Below are 21419 nucleotides of genomic sequence, written 5' to 3'. Positions count from 1 at the left end.
TCACCCTTTGTATAAGACAACTCAATTCTTAGTTGAGCAAAAGTATTTGAACATGTGACTTACAGGTGTCCTGTTCCCCAGATGGTAGTTTGATTGGTTAAACAATAAATTGTTCTGAATGTCCACTCTTGGTTTTAGCCTTGGGTTTTGCCTACAAAGACTGCATTTGTGTTAGAAATGATAAACCAACATGAAGAGCAGAGAGCTGTCTTTGGGAGAAAAGCAAGCCATTTTGAAACTTCGAAAAGAGGGGAAATCCATTGCACTAGCATTGGGGATAGTTGGAATGTCCTGAAACACACAGTCTTTGAAGGAACTCGGCAGGTAGGTTATTCCAAACATGTCGGAGAACTAGCCACAGTTCTTCTGTAGATTTAGGCAGCCTCAAATGCTTCTGCCTCTTCATGTAATCCCAGACAGACTCGATGATCAGGGCTCTGTGGGGGCCATACCATCACTTCCAGGACTCCTCGTTCTTCATTACGCTGACGCTAGTTCTTAATGACATTGGCTGTATGTTTGGGGTCGTTGTCCTGCTGCAGAATAAATTTGGGGCCAATCAGATGGTATTGCATGATGGACAAATATCTGCCTGTACTTCTCAACATTGAGGAGACCATTAATTCTGACCAAATCCCCAACTCCAATGCAGCCCCAAACCTCCACCATGCTTCTCTGTTGCCTGCAGACACTCATTCTTGTATCGCTCTCCAGCCCTTCGGCCTGTAGCCTTCTGCAACAGCCAAATATTTCACATTTTGACTCATCAGTCCAGAGAACCTGCTGCCATTTTTCTGCACCCCAGTTCCTGTGTTTTCGTGCATAGTTGAGTTGCTTGGCCTTGTTTCCATGTTGGAGGTGTGGCTTTTTGGCCGTAATTCTTCCACGTAATTCCACTGCGTCTACGGTCCTTGGCATTGCCCGTCTCTTTGTGATTCTTCAACAGAGCTTGAACAGCACATCTGGAAACCCCTGTCTGCCTTGAAATGTCTGCCTGGGAGAGACCTTGCAGTATAATTACCTTGTGTCCTGTTGCTATGCTCAGTCTTGCCATGGTGTATGACTTCTGACATTAAACTGTCTTTGGCATCGTTTGGAAGAAGAGTTTGGCTGTTCCTCACCCAGTTTCAACCCTCCTACACAGCTGTTTCTGTTTCAGTTAATGATTTTGTTTAAACCTAGCTATTAAATTAATGATCATTAGCTCCTGTTTGGTGTAATTGGTTAATCACACACCTGACTATATGCCTACAAAATCCCTGACTTTGTGCAAGTGTACCTAGAAGAATTAATGCTGATTTGAAGGCAAAGGGTGGGCACCCCAAATATTGATTTGATTTTGATTTCTCATCTGTTCTCTCACTTTGCATTTTGTTAATTTATAAAAATAAACTATTAACATTTCTATTTTTGAAAGCATTCTTACTTTACAGCATTTTTTCGCAACTGCCTAAAACTTTTCCACAGTACTGTATACAATACAAAATAACATCTGTGTAGTAATCGGTTTTGTCTTCACAATTGTAACATAGTGACAGTATATTACTGTAAACTAAGGTCGAATGAATTTGTCTGAAGAAATGAGCTGACTCCAGTTTGGTTAGAGAACCTAGTGCCATCAGCTGTCCCTGTAGTTTCAGTCATTGTGTTCAGACTCACTGAACTGTCCAATTACCAACAGTGCTAGAATGTACTACTTAAATCTATATTTTTATGTTAATATTGTCATGGGCCATTTCTGCTGAGTGGGCCTTAATGGTGCGAGTGATGCACATCTTTCCTTTATTTTTATATTATATATTATATTATATAGCTGATTTTATTTGTGTTGCAAATATTTCACAAATCTTTGTCATGTTTTTGAGACAAATGCAATGCAAATATTAATTATTATTATTATTATTATTATTATTATTATTATTATTATTATTATTATTTCTGTAATTGGTAAAGTGTATCAACAGGAGTTAATCAATTCTGACTTCTGTTAACTATTTAACAATAATTACATCTATATGAAGATATTCCAAACTGCATGTGCAACTATAGCCAGACATGTTTCACATCAGCAGAACATGGCAAAGAAGAGCATCTGCAAAAAAGCTGGTGAAAACAGTGCTCCATTCCAAATCTTTCAAAAATAAATAAATAGGCCTCAATAAAGATAGTGTTTGGCTGAATAAAGAGCCACACACTAACCGGAATCTTTCAGGTGAGGTGTCAGCCTCTTCTGTTATTACACAGCAAAACATTATCTGGCAGATTCAACAGGAAGAGAATCCCACCCAGTCACATTTTCTAGGGGTGTCAATGGTTTTGACAGCTGTCAAAATTAGGTGATTACATTATCAAAATATGTTTTGTTTTGTAAAAAAAAAAAAAAACCTTCTAGCTGACAGGACAGCAACTCAAATCACACTGAATGCATTATAGTCCTGGAATGCAGAAGTTCATCCCGGGAACACACAACATGTTGAAACTTGAAGTGGACGGGCTACAGCAGCAGAAAACCAATAAGTCCAAAAATAACTCAAATAAATACCTAATAAAGTGATCACTGAGTGTGCATCCTAACTATAGTCTATCTGCAGACTCCTGCTGTTCACATGGTCTTCACTGAAGCACAAGATGATTTTGAATCTAAAAAGTACAATTTCAGAAGCTCCACTGTAGCCTACCGTATGGGAATTATTGTCCTGATGTGTCCACCTAAAGCAGAGGTAACCAACCCTGTTCCTGGAGATCTACCATCCTGTCGGTTTTGTATACTTGTACTTTCACTCAATTACATTTCAGTGACAAATATCATACTTTTTACTCTTTACATTTTCAATGTACACCTTCACGGTACTTGTTACACATTTCACACATTTTTTCTCTGGCTAAAATATCAATCCCTGTTTTAAACAGTCAATAAAACCCATATCAGTGCTTAAGGAACCCGCCCACACCAATTCTGATCTCCTCTCACTGACCACTTAAACTGTTTTTCAGACAAAATACTTTAATGACTGGGTATGAAATGTTGGTTGCCAGACAGGGTGGTTTGAGTTTTTTCATGCTGCGGAAAAAAATAAATAATAAAAAATCTTTTTTGTTCTTTAAAACTATTTTTATTCAGTGACCTCTTGAAGTTGTGCCTTAACTGATTTTAAGTCTGCTAGGGCACAGATAATCTTTTGAAACTACATAATAATGCTAAAGGAGATCATGAATTAATCAAGCAATTACCGCTAGGTGGTTCGAAATAACAAGATGAATATAGGATATTACACAAAACAATGTGCACATGTTCATCTTGGACACGAATAGTCAATACATCGGTGTCGAGATACTAAATGATAAAAATATCTTGACACTTAATATATTGCCCACTTACTTTGGATCTTGGGCTGCCCGCACTTGAGAAACTGATAACCTATGCAGTTATTCCATAGTCACCCATATGTCCATCATGCCACAGTAGCGCTGATAGTGTACGGATAAATGGAGGCTACAGTAGAGTGACGCTCCATCGCACAGCAGTGAACTTTATAACTTTTTAATAACCTGTGGCAATAACGCCCCCACGCTGCATTGAAATGGCCTGACTTACACCGAAACTGCTCTTACGTTTCTGACACGTTGGGACTATTGTACCTATTCTATGTGGTCAAAAGAAATTTGGAACAGGTTTGAACCTGAATAAAAGATACCTCCAATGCCACCGTCATAAATTGAGTTACTGCTAAGGTTAAGTGGGTAAGGATAATGAATGAATGAATTAATGAGAACCGGCACTATTGTGAAATGTTTCACTTCTTACTCAATCACTCCAAGGTAACGAGATCAAAAGCGGTGAAATTGTCCTCACGCACATGTACTGACGGAACTTACGAACCACTAAAAAGATGCTCAACGGTTTCCGGCTCTGTGGCTCCTGTCGTTGCAGGCAGACGAACGGGAAGTGATGTGTCAAAGTGAGTCAGAGCCCATTGGCTCAGTCCAATCGCTCATCGCTCAGAGGAAAGATTGGGAGTTCCTAACTTCTACTTCTAGCTCTTAGGAGGAACATTTAAGGGGTTGGAACATCCTTAAAGAAGGACCTTAAAGCGATTTTGGGGTCAGGAGCACGTAAAGAAAAAATAGAAAAATAAGCAATTAGAATGAGCCCCATGACTTCACCAACTCGTCTTTGGCTCTGTGAAAAGCCTCCTGCCGCACTTTGCTCCAGCTCCATGTCTCCTTGTGCTGACACAGTAGGTCCTGCGGCAGCTTCAGCATTGACGCCATGTTGGGTCTGAATACAGCCCATAATAGTGGCGTAACCCAGAGTAAGAACCAAACTGGCTGACGTTCTGTGGGGGTGGGGCTTTGTTCTTGGATGAGGCTGTGTGCCAGCCTCCGGCATAGATCGCATGGCCAAGATACTCAACAGACCTGCACTTCTCGTTCAACCCACATTCCTTCAGCCATCCAGTGTACGCAGGTGTTCCTCACCTGTGGGTCCTGTCTGTTACGCAGGTGTTCCTCACCTGTGGCTCCTGTCTGTTACGCAGGTGTTCCTGACCTGTGGGTCCTGTCATGCAGGTGTTCCTGACCTGTGGGTCCTGTCTGTCACGCAGGTGTTCCTCACCTGTGGGTCCTGTCTGTCACACAGGTGTTCCTCACCTGTGGGTCCTGTCACACAGGTGTTCCTCACCTGTGGGTCCTGTCTGTTACGCAGATGTTCCTCACCTGTGGGTCCTGTCTGTCACGCAGGTGTTCCTCACCTGTGGGTCCTGTCTGTTACGCAGGTGTTCCTCACCTGTGGGTCCTGTCTGTTACGCAGGTGTTCCTCACCTGTGGGTCCTGTCACGCAGGTGTTCCTCACCTGTGGGTCCTGTCACGCAGGTGTTCCTCACCTGTGGCTCCTGTCTGTTATGCAGGTGTTCCTCACCTGTGGGTCCTGTCACGCAGGTGTTCCTCACCTGTGGGTCCTGTCACACAGGTGTTCCTCCCCTGTGGGTTCTGTGGATTGCACACCGGCCGGGCTGGACTTACACCTTGGCCTTCATGTTCAGTCATGAGTTCAGCAAAGCCGTACAATGTCTGACAGAATGTTTTTAAAGAATAAAAAAGCAAGATCCAGTTGTCATTCAAAGATAAGGACAAACATAAGCTGGCCCTACGTGTAAAAATGAAATGTTGGTACTTTCTCCCTCTAATCAAAGCCAGTAATTAGGGACTAAGTGTTGGTTTCCTCCCAGCATTAATAAATAGCAGTGCAATGAAGCATTCTCATTCCCCATTTCACATCAATAAACTTATGACACAGCACTACAGCTTGCTAAGTGCTACTGTAGTGCTACATTTATCCAATGCTGAATTATGTACTAGTGATGATGGAATACCGCTAGTTCTGGTGATTCACTGGCATTTCAGATAACGAAATTAAGAAATCTCTATTTTTGTATTTGATGTGGATAAAATTGAGGTCCCATTGAACAATATATAATGATGACGATGATACTCAAATCCTAAAGATTTAATGATATAACTGCAGCTTGTCATATTCAAAACATATTCAAACAAATAAAATACATTTCTGATTTAATTTAAAAAAGCAATCATTCCATTTATAAATGTGAGATGAAGTTTAAAAGGCACACAACCCCCATCCTCAAATCCAAAACCTTACACATTAGGAATTTCATTGATAAGGCACTTCACATACAGAGACATAGCCCTCACAGATATTCACCATGTGTACACCAGTCATACAGGCAAAGTTATATATCCATTTAAAACTAAAAATGTCCCAAGTTATTGATAGAACGAATATCTTGATTTCCTTGTCAGTTAATAGAATGGTTAATTGAATACATTGGTGTAGAAAATGAAAACGTCCCCATCCGACATACAGTAAGTAACATTACATTACATTACATTACAGTCTTTTGGCAACAAAGTGCAAAACTATAAACAGGGACCAATGTGCTTTCTCCCCTGTTACTTTCAACCTGGCTCTCCCCTAAAGTTACCACAGTCACATTTGAAACACGTTTAAAATTAGGTTTTTTTTGTTGATAGCGGGGTAATGACCTTCGCCTCGGGCAATTTCCAATATTATTTTTTGGCGGAGCAGCAAGTTTACATGGCCCTTTGCCATTTCCTCCAAAAATTAAAGCTTATTAAGGCTGCTTGGGAGGTCGTGTTCATTTCACAGCCAATGCTTCCCCTCATCTCCCTTCAAACAACTTCATTTTTCTTTTACAGGCCAGCAGCTTCATGACCAAGGACTCATAGTCTCCGGCGTGCAGTCCAGTTGGCTCCGACTTTCTAAATTTGTTTTTCTCCCAGTAATGCTGCCAGGTTCCGTCCTTGGATGCTCCAAATCCAAAAACATTCACCTGAGACCAAGAGGAAGTAGAGGGACAGTTAAACTGAATATATTTTCATAAATTGCGGTTTTTGGCTTGTACTTACAAGAATAGGACACACAGAGATGTACGCAAAAACCCAACATAGCTTCACTTGAGATTAACTCACAAAGGACAGCATTAAATTAAATAAAATTTAATTAATGAAATTTAATCTTGCAAAAATTCTTCCACTGGCTCATCAGGCATAAAGTAAAAAAAGTATCAGGGCATTTCACCAACACTAGATGGCAGTATATGCCAGCTCAAAGGTACACTGCATCTGACACTGCACTTTGATTTTGCTTTTTTCTTGGGTAAATTGGATAAAGCCAGTTTGCTCATTATATGGTTTGTTAAAATGTGTAATATGCGCTTACTTCATCACATATGTGGATGGCGAACATCAAGGTTAAGAAGCCGCTGGAGGGATATTTTCCATGGCGTTCAAGCCACACATCATGGACATACTTTAAGAACGTGGGGTTATATATTAACACCTGTGTTCAAAGAAATCATAAAAGTCACCAAATCTGCACAAAAGACATACTATATGTAGAATTTGTATAGTCACACACACATGCTGACTGACTGTGATCCCCTGACCTTTTACTAGTGAGTGGGTAAAGTTGCCTGCTTTTACAACCGCGACTCATCGCTCTGTACTCTCGTAGGAAGCAGGACGGGTAATCAAGGCATCTGTTTTCTTCCAAAGCAACCCCCTCTATTGTCTGATTGTCTATTCAGGCCTCCAGCCGTTAAAACTCATTACGACGGGGCAACATTGTTTACGGCACCGAGAGGTTGGGAGGGAATCCTTCCTGCCAGGCCCGACCTTCTCCTGAACCCTTTATGACTCTCTCCCTCTTTACTCAGTCACTGAATGGTGTGTACAGCACTGGATGTTTCATGGCAAGGCCAATTATGATAAAATTCATGTTTGGTATCATTTTTCTTGGTTTAGTGTGATTGGTACAATGGTCTCCTTTCCGTAGCAATGTACTAAGGATATCATAGCCATCCAGGAACCTAGGGAAAGCTATGGAAATCTGACCTAAGAAAAGTCATCTGGTTCAACCCCCCTGTCTAGATCCCCATTAGTGATAATTTACAAATGGTTAATTATGGACCCAATTTTATGGTCAAGCATCAAAGGCCTGGTTTGCTACTTAAGGGGAAGATACAAGGGGTCTGGGAGATCTGTTTCCAGACTCCCGCACCTGCCGTGTGTGTAGAAACCCTTGCCAGTTATGACAATGTTTTTACTTTGTACTCTGTGTAAAAGTGCATTATATACTATGATTTGTAACTTTGTGTTTTGGTTGTAATTTGAAGTAACCTACCTGGCAAAATACATTGTTAAACTTGATTTGTTTGGTTTTCCTCACTGACACTTAATGTTATACAGGGAATGCTTGCTTTACCCCATCGAACTGGTCTAGGGAGGATTAATATTTACACTTAATGTATCACGGCGTATAGCACCCGTAGACCTATGATGGTAAATCCCTCGCCTCCGCGTGGTAGTTCATTCATGTCGAGCACAGCCATAGCAATGTCAGTCCATATCAGTAAAAAACGGAAGTGATACTGCTGTCTTTGTCACTTGGTATTTCTCTGACTGATCTAGTTTCTCTACGGAATGGGTTCAATTGGGTAATAACATCAACCTCTTCCCAAGCAGCACCTGAAGGACACGCAGATACCTTCGGCCTACACAGCTAACTTCATCATTGGGTTAGCAGGGGCTTACACACACTTAAACAGAAGCAAGTTGTGACATAAGACTCTCACCTTATTCTTGTCTGCATTAATCTTGGCCATCACCGGCATCCAGGTGCTGTTGAAAACAGAGAGCTGTCAATAGCCTGCTGGGTGCCACTTAGTCCAATGACGATCCACAAGATCACAGAGTCCACTAGTACCCCAGGGCAGGACACTTGGAGCATCCATGGCAGCACTGAACCAAGAGCTGATACTTTGCCTAACTTTAAAAAACTTTGCCTGACAATTTTAAACCCTCACCCGGTTTAAACGAAGTGCTGCTCACAAAGGCAAACTTGATGTCAACTTGTGTACAAAATATAGTAAAGATATCGACAGGCAAGTGTCCCCAAATCTACCCAAATACAAAACATCTGCATATCTTTTTGTCCAGACACATGAATGATGTTTTTCTATTAAAACAGATTCTTTGATACAAAATGTCAAGAAAATTCACCTTCACATGTGTTTTATTCACATATATGAGAGTATGATTTCATGAAGCTCTCCAAAGTGTACAAAAAGCTCTCCGAAAAAGTATTACACAACCTAATGCTTTCTAACAAGTCTGCATCACTTTTACAATGGAATTTTATTTCAAAATTAGGGTAACCAGAGGCCCATTAACCCTAATTAATGACCCTAACATTAAATGCAAAGCTAATGATGAAAACTGTTGCTTCTTTTTCATCCGAAAACAAAGTGAGTGAGCACCACAGCAGCTTCTGACGAGGGCTCCTGTTTCTCAGAGCTGCATTCAGCTTCTTAGATCAATGTTCAAACACAAATGCATTCCCAATGTAGCCCATGGCCACCTACCGTTTCACAGTGCCTGTGGTCAGAGCACTAGTGATCCACTCCAGATCCAAAGTCTTGAATGGTATCAGCAGCAGGCTTGTGTCCTTTTGCAGGTTTGTGGCACTTTCTGGGTGCATGACACGATGGGTGGTTCTGTTCCCTACGTCCTTTTCATAGCCCAAAAGGGGAGCTTTGTTCATTCTGCAGAGACAATATGTATATATATATATATATATATAATATATATATATATCAGTGGAGGCTCCTCCATAGAGGTGGAGGAGGCCTGGCCTCCCCAATAATTTGAGAGAAGAGAGAGATTTAAAAAAAACAATAAATATATTTATTTTATTTATTTATTTTAACAAAAAACATATTTTTTATTTTTTATATTCATATTATTTTAGTTTTGTTCATAAATCTAAATTTTCCCATGGCTAAAACCCAATATTGCAATTGTAAAGCAACAGGCCAGATTTCCCTATCAGTTTGTATTAAGGGAGGCCAGGCCAGGCCAGGCCTCCCCTAGGAAATGAGATTCTCATAGAAGTCAATGTAATGCATTTTTTTTCATGCCAATATGTGATTGGCCAGATCACTGAAAATGGGTGGGCAACGGAGGCCTGGCCTCACCATGCATTGTGTCCAGGGCAAAGATTGACATTTTGTTCGTCCAATCACATGCTACTGGTTCATTTGGAATCAACTATCCTTTCCTTTCTATTCAACACAGAAGCCATTTTGAGAATTCGCTAGTCACTTCAGTCAAACAAACACTCGCCATAGTGGCTACGAGTGTCCTATCAACTTGTGCTTTTCAGGAAATTTAGAGAACACCCCTGGCTATCATCCCTGGAGTTTATAGCTCATTTGGCCAAACACTTTTGCTTAAAACTACCTCGGAAGTCGGCGAGATTCTAGCGCAATTTGAGATCTTGGGCTGGAGATATGCAGATTCCAGATACTAGGGAGTGAGAATGACATTCAATAGGTCATGTTAGACACCATTTGGGATTTATTGAACAGTTTTATTTTTAATGTAGTCCATTTCGTTTTATTACAAGTCAATTTAATAATCTTCCATATCAAATTACCGAATTGTTGCTCTGTGAGGAAATTCACTCTAAATACGAATAGAGTGCTGCCCTCTAGTGGATAACGTTAACGTTAGATAAAGCCAACTGGAACCATATTTTTACATATTTTATATTAAATATATTGAATAAAACTACATATGATAAAGAAAGTGTTATCTTATCTTTTTTATATGCTAAACTTGATTAAATTGGTGATTACATGTTGAAGCTGTAGAAGAATGAAAAATGTAAGCTAAACAAAATTGTTTTTAACTACATAATTAAAATTCCTGCCTTTTACACATGTTCACTTGGCATTTATATTACATCCAAATGTCATTTCTCAGCTTAATTATCAGGCAGGCTCATAGACTTACAGCAATGTCATTTCTTCAGGAAGGCACAAGGCTAAGCTCTGCACAATGAATTTCATCAGCCAGAACTTTCTGACTGTAGCTTACACTCCAAATAGTATGCCTTTGGCCAGCACAAAGACAGATAAGAGAACAGGGAACATTCCATCGCGAGTGAAGTGAGCAAGCGGAAAAAAATGGCCTCCTCAATTCTGGAAGTCACCAGCCTCCACTGATATATATATATATATATCGCTCTTAGAGAACTGACTGCTATGTAAACTAGTCTTGACATAGATTTTTGACAATGCAATCATGAGAGCTGCATTTATGTGGCCCAAGTTTACGAGACAACCAGGAAACATCATTATGGTTTCTGTAACGTGATGGGAGAAATATGTTTCAACACTATTGGCACAGAAAATACACTGGCTGGTATTCAATTAACATTTCTCCTTCACTTACTAATAAATGCAAGCTTTGTACCTTTTCTTTGATGGATGGAAGAAACACATGGCAGGAATTTTACTTTTCTGCCTCTGCTTTTAATAGTTAGTCAAGGTCAGTGAGTTATAATAACAGCACAGCTTTCTTATGCATTTATTAATGCACCCAAAAACAAACCCAAACACACAGACAGGGTCTAGCCTAACACTGTCAGTCCCGAAGCAGGCCGAGCTATCCAAAAAGATATTAAAATAATGTAAATAAAACATGACATGGCCAAGAAGGCGTATTGCTAGAGGGCCTAGTGGGGCCAGGCGTTATATCACAAACCTTATAAATAATTTGGCGAAGATGATATATACGGTTGGATAATTTAGTTTGTAAGTTTGAACTTCTATTAATATGTTACCAATAGTCGTGATAAATGGGATGTTTTAAAGTATTCCTGCAGTGTTTTATTCATAAATAACACTACTTTCTCTGATAACGCAATCAAGCAGTCGGGGCATGGAGTGCATAATCGATCACAGACAGGTCGATAGGCCTAGTAATGTCGCACGTAGAAGCTATGCCTTAAGCAACCGCCGAAGGGATAGTTCGGAGAAAACACGTAGAAAAGTTAACAACTTTCGTAAGGTATACCTTTCGCGTCTTCGTAAACTGCTAAGAGACACCGTTATTGAAAATCAGGCTGAATCGGTCACCTTATGACGAAGTCATTGGAGTCAATGATGGATCCGTAATCGGATCCGTTGAGGTTCCCAGAATTCCCGACAACAGCGCAAGTCCTGCAGCGGTTGGGCGCTGAGTCGTTGTAGTGTCCCTTGCCAGGGACAACCTGGAATAGTTTCCGCACCACATCTCCGTAGTTGGCATTTTGCTTAGTCTGTAGCCTCTGGGGACACAATAAAGACACACAGACTCTCAGCTGCTCGAGAGTCAATCAGCAAGAGCAACGATAGCTGCAGAACAGAACAAAACATTTATTTGCATAACCCCAGGCGAATGAAAGGTTATGCTGTATTTAAATTTTTAAATACAGCATAACCGGCGGTCGAGCTGCACGTTCACGCCTGTTTTCCGTTCTGGTTCCTCAGAGGAGGAATGACTTGCCTACCACTGTCAGGACAGCAGAATCCCGCCCCCTATTTCGACGCAGACTAAAAACACACCTTTTGAAACTGTACCTTAGTCCTCCCTCCTGATTTCCCCCCACTCTTCCGATATCCCCCCCCCCCCCAAAAAAACAAAAAAACAAACTTGCACTTACGATGACTGTATTTTTTGTTTAGAACAGCACTTCATGTGTATTTTACTAGTTATGGATGTCATGCTTTAACTTGTGGAAGAACCTATGCACTTGTAAATTGCTTTGGATTAAAAGTGTCTGCCAAATGACTAAAATGTCAATGTAAATGTAGGTATTTATTAGACATATTTCTTAGACTTATTAAGTCTTCTGCTGCTGTGGCCTAACCACTTACAGTGATGATGCGTTGTGTGGTCAGAGATGCTCTTCTGCTTAACACTGCTGTAATGTGTGGTTATTCGCGTTACTGTCACCTTCCAATCAGCTTTGACCAGTCTTGGCCTTCTCCTCTGACCTCTCTCATGAACAAGGCGTCTCTGCCCCGCTGAAATGCTGCTCACTGGATGTTTTTTTGTTTTTCGCACCGTTCTCTGCAAACTCTAGAGACTGTAGTAAGTGTAAATCCAAGGAGATCAGCAGTTTCTGAGACACTCAAACCACCCTGTCTGGCACCAACGATAATTCCATGGTCAAAGTTACCTAGATCACATTTGTTCCCCATTCTGACATTTGGTCTGAAAAACAGCTGAACATCTTGATCACATCTGCATGTTTTTATGGATTTAGTTGTTGCCACACAATTGGCTGATTCAATATTTGCATTAACAAGCTGGTGCACAGGTCTACCTAATAAAGTGCTCACTGAGTGCATATTGGTGATTGTAGTTTTGCAGGTGATCATATTTGTACTTCATAATGTTCGGTTTTGAAAGTGAACTCATACACTTTTATAAAGGTGCATTTTAATGCATTCATGCTGAACATTTGCTTTAGAAAAGGACAAACATGAACAATATTTTTAACATTTTTACAAATGTACATGGGGGGGCACTATTCAATGCAATTCTATTTCCTGCATTCAACATTCATCACAACAAAACTCAAAGCCTCGCTTCATTATATACTGTTCAACTATTCAACATTCATCACAACAAAACTCAAAGCCTCGCTTCATTATATACTGTTCAACTATTCAACATTCATCACAACAAAACTCAAAGCCTCGCTTCATTATATACTGTTCAACTATTCAACATTCATCACAACAAAACTCAAAGCCTCGCTTCATTATATACTGTTCAACTATTCAACATTCATCACAACAAAACTCAAAGCCTCGCTTCATTATATACTGTTCAACTATTCAACATTCATCACAACAAAACTCAAAGCCTCGCTTCATTATATACTGTTCAACTATTCAACATTCATCACAACAAAACTCAAAGCCTCGCTTCATTATATACTGTTCAACTATTCAACATTCATCACAATAAAACTGAAAACCTCACTTCATTATATACTGTTCAACTATTCAGCATTCATCACAACAAAACTCAAAACCTCATTTCATGATATACTGTAACCTCTAAAACTCTTGTCATGCATGATTATGTAGTAATGGATAACATACCTGTCTGCTTGGGTGTAGTACGATTCTTGGATGCTTTGTGCTTAATCTTGATCGATGTATAAGGACGTGTGAATGTTTAACATAATGGCCATTTATGATTTAGATAATTATTTGTTAAACAAAAAAGGTCAGATGCATATCATGCAAATATGCAAATATGCAAATAGTTTGGGTGTGGATTTGCATTATTATTATTAATATTATAGTTAGGGCTAATGGTTGCGAATTTGCCTATATTTGTTTCATGTGCCTAATGATGTGTTTTTGGGCCACGTTTACAATGACGTGAGAGGGCAAAGGCTATAGGCCTATATGACATATAGGAAGTTGAATTGCTGGGGTCGAAAGCCGATGGCGTTTGCTATAGTTTGGTTAAAAATACTATTTTGACCACACGCTACCTCGATTATAATATGTTTTTCGTTCAGTTAAAATACAATGTCTAATTTACAACTATGTTTCGTTCATGTTTTGGTGCTGCAAATGGACAAATAAATTATTTTAATTTTGCAAACGGAGCCCGAGGGAAGAAGTGCGTTCGTCCAGCCAGGCTATGCGCTGCTTCACGGTTTGGAACAAATGGTTGAATTCGTCAAAACAAAAGTCAAAATTGTATTAACATGTTTTCCAAGTTGGCAATGGATATTCTGTTGACTAGCACCAAAGCCTCATTGTCATTGTAATTTCCCCCAAAGCCAAGTGGGCCATTGAGAACCCAGCCAAGAATGTTTTTTTCTGCATAAGGTCCACTACCTACACTGTTTACTATTTTCCAAGGTTCTAAAGCTCTTGGAGCATCGACACCGATTAGTAGCCCAATGCTGCCGTCAATTGGCGTTACGTCAACCTCCTCCAGGTAAGACCATTTCCTTATAGCCTCCACTTTTGGAACATTGTCACGTGTCACTGGAATTGATTTTTGTGTAAAAACAGCAGGCAGTTTAAGAAATGTGTCGCTGTTTAATGCAGCTGCTTCTATGCCAGCTATTTTATAACTGGTTATTGGTTTTTCTTGACCCATTGTTTTTAAAAGTATCTGTTTTTTCTTTTTTACCAGGGGCACGAAGCTTCATGGACAGCTCCCCGGATCTAGGTAAGCATGTGTTTCTATGCATTTCGTTCCTTTCTCCAGTTTCACTTTGACAGGCCCAATTGATAGAGCCCAGTCTTGTGTTCCGGCCCCAGTACGGCTACCTGTTGCCAGAGAGACCACCACATCAGAATCTACAGATTCTAGGATATTCTGAGGCTCTCTTTGATTTTCCTTTGTTTGTATGCGCAAAATTGTTGGATGATTTAGTTCACACACATTGCAAGACATGCGCTTCTGACAATTTCTGTTCATGTGACCTGTCTCCAAGCACCCAAAGCACATGCCTTGTGCTTTCAAGAATTCCACCTTTTCGTTATTTGGTTTGAAATATTTCACATACTTCCACTGAGTGATTTTTGTTGCAGAACACGCAGGGCATTGTGAATGCACTTGAAATACTGATTATGGTGGGGGCTTGTTTGTTATCATATAACTGAAACTTTGTTTGCTAAACATAGGTGAAACTGCCGTAGCAAAACTGCTTTTGTAACCTACACTAAGTTGATAAGGTAGTGATGGGGTTCCTTTAAGAAGTTTTTGCCGCATTTTAGGCTATTTTCTGCGGTAGCGTCACAGTTTACGGCAATAGTAAGGAGGGCAGTATAAATGCACTGGTAGAGCATGTGCGCGCCAGAACGTAAGTGTGCAGACTTGAGGCAGTAGCAGTACAATCCTGTAAAGTAACCGCTGCACCCACTGGCGATAATTCTTGCTCCTACAAAGTTTGCAATTACATGCCTCTCATATTAGGTGTCGGAGACTGAGAAGAGTTCGTCTTGGGTCATCCGTCAGTTGCCTGGTGGACACCACTAGAGGGAGCCCCGCTGCCGCTCATAAATTTTCTTCCTTTCGTCAACGGGATCAAGTAGGAATTGGAACAGAATTTTTTTTATGACAGGGGTACCCGTTTAACTTTGACTCCTACGGTTTTTTTTTTTTTTGTTGTTGTTTTTTTCTCCAAACAAACATGTTCATGGACTGAGTCTAGATAGTTCAATTTGAGAATTCCGATCAACACATTCAGAGGTTGTTAACAAGCTGCAGCGTAAAAAATATTATTATGTTCGGTCTTACAAAATAAGATTTTGTGATTACCAGTTTTTTATTTTTATGCTGTATCATTGTGTAAGTTTCCTTTTCACATTTGCAAAGAAAACTGTATGCTATGTGCAATTGTGCGTTCCAGTTCAGACAATAGAAACTAAAATTTTCCCTGTGGTCCCTACTCTAAGCTGGCTTCTGCATTCTTAATATTTAATATAGGGGTTACACTTTCAAGTTTTATTCAATGCACTTTGAATTTCCCCGAATATTGGATCCAACATTATTCGAGATCGTTTCTCGAAATAAAAGTAAATCTCTAAATGCTGCTCTGTTTGTGTTTGTCATACATGTTGCAGACAACTGTTCTCCAGCTTTCGCGCAGCTTAAAAGTCAGTTTTGACAGAATGATTTTTAAATCGGAAGGTGTTTCAAGATCTGTCATATAATCCATCTCTTGCATTGTGTTGTGACAACTGTTAAAAAATATAGCATGAGACCTCAGACCAGATGCATCCTCTGCCTTGGTAACAGGCCACGTCAATGCCTTGTCCATAAAAGCAGATGTGATTCTTATTTTATTCCCGAAATGTCATTCAAGCTGTTCCTTATCTTCCTGATATCCTTTACCCGGCGGCATATGCAAACAACTGCGCACAACATTTCTTGGTTCTCCAGATGTGTATTGTTCCAAGTAGTATAGCCTTTGTTACATATCGTCAGTTTTGGTTTCAATGGTTTGCTCAAAAGATTTAATGAAAGATGTGAATTGAAGTAGGTCACCAGAAAAAAATGGATATTTCTCTTTTTGGAAGTTGAGACAATGCATGTTGCTTTACCAGCAGCTCTGTAATTTCATTTTGCTTGTTCATGACGTCAAGAGAATCATAATTATATGAACAAGCGATAGGCCTATATTTAGAAGTTTGATTTTCGACTGTGGGTTGGGTAGGCCTAGGCCCTTTTGTGCAAATTAAATATGAGCTTTGAGTTCTGATTTAACCTGAGTTGATGTGGGTTTGGGCTTATTTTGTTTTGTATATTTGCTTTGTTAGAACCTTTTTTGCCGTCGTTACAATATATTCGGTTGATGTTCTAGAAGTTGCAAGACTCGCCCTTTCTGTGCGTAAAAACTGGGACTCTGTAAGGATTAAGCATAAACAAGCTGGTGCCCAGGTCTACCTAATAAAGTGCTCGCTGAGTCCAAAATTCAACACTTTGAATAAACTATTATCAGTGTAGAGGCTTGGGTTCATACCAGCCATTATGATCGTGCTCCTTTTCCTCATCCGACAATAAAGATTGACCATTCACTTGTAAATCCATGAACTCAGACAAGCATTCATCAAAGAGATCAATCTGGTGTTTAACTTCATTATCGTCACGCCCGGTCTCGATAAGAGCATTTATTTCATTACGCTTCCGCGTGAGGACACCCAGGATTACTCACGGTTCACCAGGGAATATCTTCCAAATTTAAAGTTATTCTTTTCCAGTAATCCGAGTCTCCAAACTCCGTTATCGAAGAACAAATTTGACTTTTGTTTCGACGAATTCAACCATTTGTTCCAAACCGTGAAGCAGCGCATAGCCTGGCTGGATGAACGCACTTCTTCCCTCGGGCTCCGTTTGCAAAATTTAAATAATTTATTTGTCCATTTGCAGCACCAAAACATGAACGAAACATAGTTGTAAATTAGACATTGTATTTTAACGGAACGAAAAACAAACCTCACTTCATTATACTATATATTGTATCTCAACCCCTGACATACCGTTCCATACATCACAACAATACTCAAAACCTCACTATTTTGTTAATATTATTCTTTTTTCTGTTCATTTTTATTCACATTGCATGTATGACTTTCCTTCCAATCAAATATTGCTAAATGTATGTCGTATGTTTTACCATGTTTATAAAACTCAGCATTTGTGTAAAAGTTGTCCCCTGAAATGGGGGCTGGCGGAGGGATGAGATGAAAAAGAATCCATGTTTGTGTGTGCTTACCTGCCACCAGTAATAGGTGCTCTTCGAAAGTATGGCGTTCTCCTGCGACAAGAGCGGCGATATGGACGTGTTAAAGCGCTTCATGAACCAGGGGTCTTCATCCTCAACAGAGATGCACTGGCGGAAGGCACACAGTGCCTTGGAAACGGGTTTGTCGGACTGCCGATAGTCAAGTTGTAATAAGTATGATGACAGATTGCTGTAGCTAAATAAAACTAAGGTAGCAGCACAGCTGCAGAACAGCACAATCAAAAGCTTGCTTTTCAGATGCTTGAGGTCCACCATTTTGGTAATGATGTTGTGTTTGTGATGCTGGAAAGAGTGGGGAAAAATGCGCGTAGTTTACATTTCCTGCTTGGCAAACTGCATGTAATGTGCTTAGAGGTACAGATTAAAAAAACAACCATTGTCTGAACGGGAGGGAAAATGTGACGGTTTGAAGCAAAAGGAGGAAGCAGAAACATGAGACAGGCACCCTCCATCAACAGCACCATTGAAAACTGCTCTTAAAATTCCACACCCGGAAAGAAAACAAAGGAGAATTGAGCATGTTGCTCCATGGCAACATATCTATATATATCAGTAATGTACCTGGAACATTCCCCAACAGAGGGATTGCTCTCTATAGATAGTTCCCAACCAACCTCTCCTACACGAGACTCATCATTTTTGGGGTTTATTTATTTATTTGTGTACTTTTAATCGGGTAATTTTTTGGGTTTCATTTTTCATTAAAAAAAACGGATGAAAATTTGATTAAAATGTGACAGCCTTAAAAACGGATAAAATAACAAAAATAACAATTTAACCAGGATACATCTTTTACACATTGTTCTTTCTTTTAAGGAGGTCGGATATGTTGCGCCTGCACATTTTGTGACATTCGCACAGTGACAGCCGCAATTTGTATGATTATTATGGGCTTTATTTAACCAGGGAGATCAATTAAGGACACATTCGTACAAGGACAACCTGGCAAGTAATAGTGTGAGAGTCGCACATCCGGGATCCGGGTTTATTCGCATTCAATGGAATTTTCCATGGTGACATTTTCTACCAATCTGGTCACATGATATGCCCTAGCTAACCGTTTGAGTGTGAATACGACTTTTAATGCGCCTTGTTAGCTCCAGGGAGACGTTGACCTCAATTGCATCTAGAATCTATCAGATTTCCCGGCCAGTTCTAACTTTAGTGTACAATAAAACGTGAAACTGATCACGAATCCGCAGCCAGGGTGCAACTTTGTACATCATTATTTGTGAAAAGACGTTATCGATAGGCCAACATTTTGGCAGTTTTTGCCATTATTGATCGTCCATCGATTGAACATCGGAAGACATGGTACATATGATAATTAGTTATCGTAGCCTAGATCTGGCAACGCTATAGGAATGCCTGCTTTCATCTCGAAACGTTTTGCTCAAACACAAGGGGGATCTAACCTTCTATTAGAACTTCGCACGACAGGCTAAAATTGTTATTCTTTTCACAGCAAGGGTCCAGCGAACAAACTTCAATGACAAAAACCTACAGAGACATCAATGTGAAAAACAAAAAACCCTCGTGAACATCAATTTAATCGGAATTGTCCTTGGCCTATTTTTAAACAATTGGGGAATTTTCGGAGTGAATTGGTTAAAACGGACAATGATGAGCCTTAAATATACAATGGGCTCCAGAATGATAAAGTAACGGAGGCCGAAAGTAACATGGGTGTTTTCTCTAAAACGATGGGAGCTGCAATGACGTGGTTACTTGTGCATGCGCATATAACGAGCTTCATACAAAATATCGGCGCCATCGGAGCAGTTTGGTGGAGCTACCGTCGAGAAACTTTTTTGCGCGAGTTGTGTTTACTTGTTTAAGTTGGCTAACATATGTAATTGTCTTGACACATCTCGTGACTAAATGACAGTGTAACGCGGCGCTTCTTTTATAACAATAGAGAGATTCAAACAACAGTACAGGTCCAGGCAATCAGTTAAGTGAATATACAAAAAAATGCTTTATTATAAGAGATGCCACTTGATACACACACACACACACACACACAATTACTCCTACCCTTTTGCCTCAACTATGGGCCTCGTTGAACAGCTAGGGGTGGGGCTGGCCGTTAACCCTGGCCAAAGGGCTAAGCTGTACCCTGACTAATAAAATGATAAAATAAAGATCTTGCTAAGTGCAGTTGTCAAGCTAAAACATTATAATACAAAATGAGAACAGAAGAGAGCAATCGCAGGTAACGTGGAACACTTATCTGGCACCCCGCAATTAGTCCAGTCAGGTGCGCTGAATTAGGCTACTTGGGGATAGCAGGTAAATTACGTGGGCGTGGCAGATAAACTCCATTCATCACAATAGCATAGGCTTCAAGTCTTGGATACTAGCCAGGGACAAGTGACAGGAGAGAGGGGAAGTAACGTCCTATTAATAAAGCATTTTTGTATTTTCAACAGAAACAGTTCATTCTATGTTGCCAAAATCAACTCGCTAATGTTTGAAAATTAGTCTACAAATATTGCATCGTTATAATTGTGATTGCTTTATCAGACCTCGCTATTAAACTCAAATTACGAATTTCAGTATCTGTGCGTTATGCTGTTAGCTTTCATGTATAATTTGTTGATGTTTTGCGGAAAACCGTCATGATGCTCTTTGTCTTTGTTTACGCGCTCCTGTTCTGTTTGTCTTTGAAATAAACGTTATGTTTGGAGTGGTTTTAATGTAAATTAAAGACAATATATTAAGTGTCAAGATATTCATATCATTTAGTATCTTGGCACTGATGCATTGACTATTCGTGTCCTATATGGACATGTGCACATTGTTCTATTATAGTATCCTATAGTTATCTTATGTCGAATAATATTCTATATTTATTTCGAACCACGTAGCGGTAATTGCTTGATTAATTGATTATCTCAGCAGGAGTCTGCAGATAGCCTATAGTAAGGATACACACTCAGTGATCACTTTATTGGAGATATTTTTGGACTTATTGGTCTTCTGCTGTTGTAGCTCATCCGCAATTCAACATGTTGTGTGTTCCGGGATGTTCTATGTCACTATAGTAATGTAACTGTAACTGATACCCACAGCGTGATTTGAGTTGCTGTCACCTTCCCGTCAGCTAGAACCAGTCTGGCCATTCTGTGAGAACCAAACATTATATTTATTTATTTTTATTTGACCTTTATTTTACTAGGTCCCGTTGAGATTTACATCTCTTTTACAAGGGAGTCCTGGCCAAAATGGCTTAAAATACAACAAATAACACAGATTGTGCATTACGCACAGCAAGACACAGAAGAACATAGACAATATACAAATAATTTAGGCTAACACAAAAAAAACATTTAGGTAAATATTTAGTGCATACAGTGTCCATTGAATCGCTGATAAGCAGTTAAATGTTTTTTAAAAGTATCAGTGTATTAAGCTTCATTTTCTCTTGTAGCATCTTCCATGCTGAGGGAACAGCATCGCTGAAAGCTTTCTCATGTACAGACAGTACAAACATTTGGAACAACAAAATGAAGTCATGTGATCTCAATGCACATGAATTTGTGTTTGTCCATTCTAGCAAATAACTTAAATACAGTGGGAGCTGACCAAGGACAGCTTTATAAATCGAAATTAACCAATGGTATTGCCTACGGGCTGAGAGTGAGGGTAGTCCAGCTTTCTGATACAGGGTACAGCGATGTGTGTGTTAAGTAGAGTCAGT

At 39.8% G+C, this 21419-nt stretch overlaps 1 protein-coding gene and 1 long non-coding RNA gene across 2 annotated transcripts; one reads left to right on the top strand and one right to left on the bottom strand.

The window, feature by feature from the left end:
- Window positions 1-5605: 5605 nt before the first annotated feature.
- Window positions 5606-17987, bottom strand: LOC133136365 (CMP-N-acetylneuraminate-beta-galactosamide-alpha-2,3-sialyltransferase 1-like). The gene is made up of 6 exons (XM_061253815.1): window positions 17687-17987; window positions 11523-11713; window positions 8964-9143; window positions 8175-8220; window positions 6761-6880; window positions 5606-6371 (listed from the first exon to the last, which is right to left on the bottom strand). The coding sequence occupies exons 1-6, from the start codon at window positions 17969-17971 to the stop codon at window positions 6201-6203; spliced, it is 993 nt and encodes a 330-aa protein (XP_061109799.1). The 5' UTR covers window positions 17972-17987; the 3' UTR covers window positions 5606-6200.
- On the top strand, window positions 13828-15893 carry LOC133136381 (uncharacterized). Its single transcript, XR_009709517.1, has 3 exons — window positions 13828-14397; window positions 14599-14634; window positions 15385-15893. It is a non-coding gene; the product is annotated as an uncharacterized LOC133136381 (long non-coding RNA).
- Window positions 17988-21419: the final 3432 nt, after the last annotated feature.

Source organism: Conger conger, chromosome 9 (assembly GCF_963514075.1).
Source record: "Conger conger chromosome 9, fConCon1.1, whole genome shotgun sequence".
NCBI lineage: Eukaryota > Metazoa > Chordata > Actinopteri > Anguilliformes > Congridae > Conger > Conger conger.
Note: the sequence above shows the minus strand (reverse complement) of the source record. Positions and strands in the feature narration are given on the sequence as shown.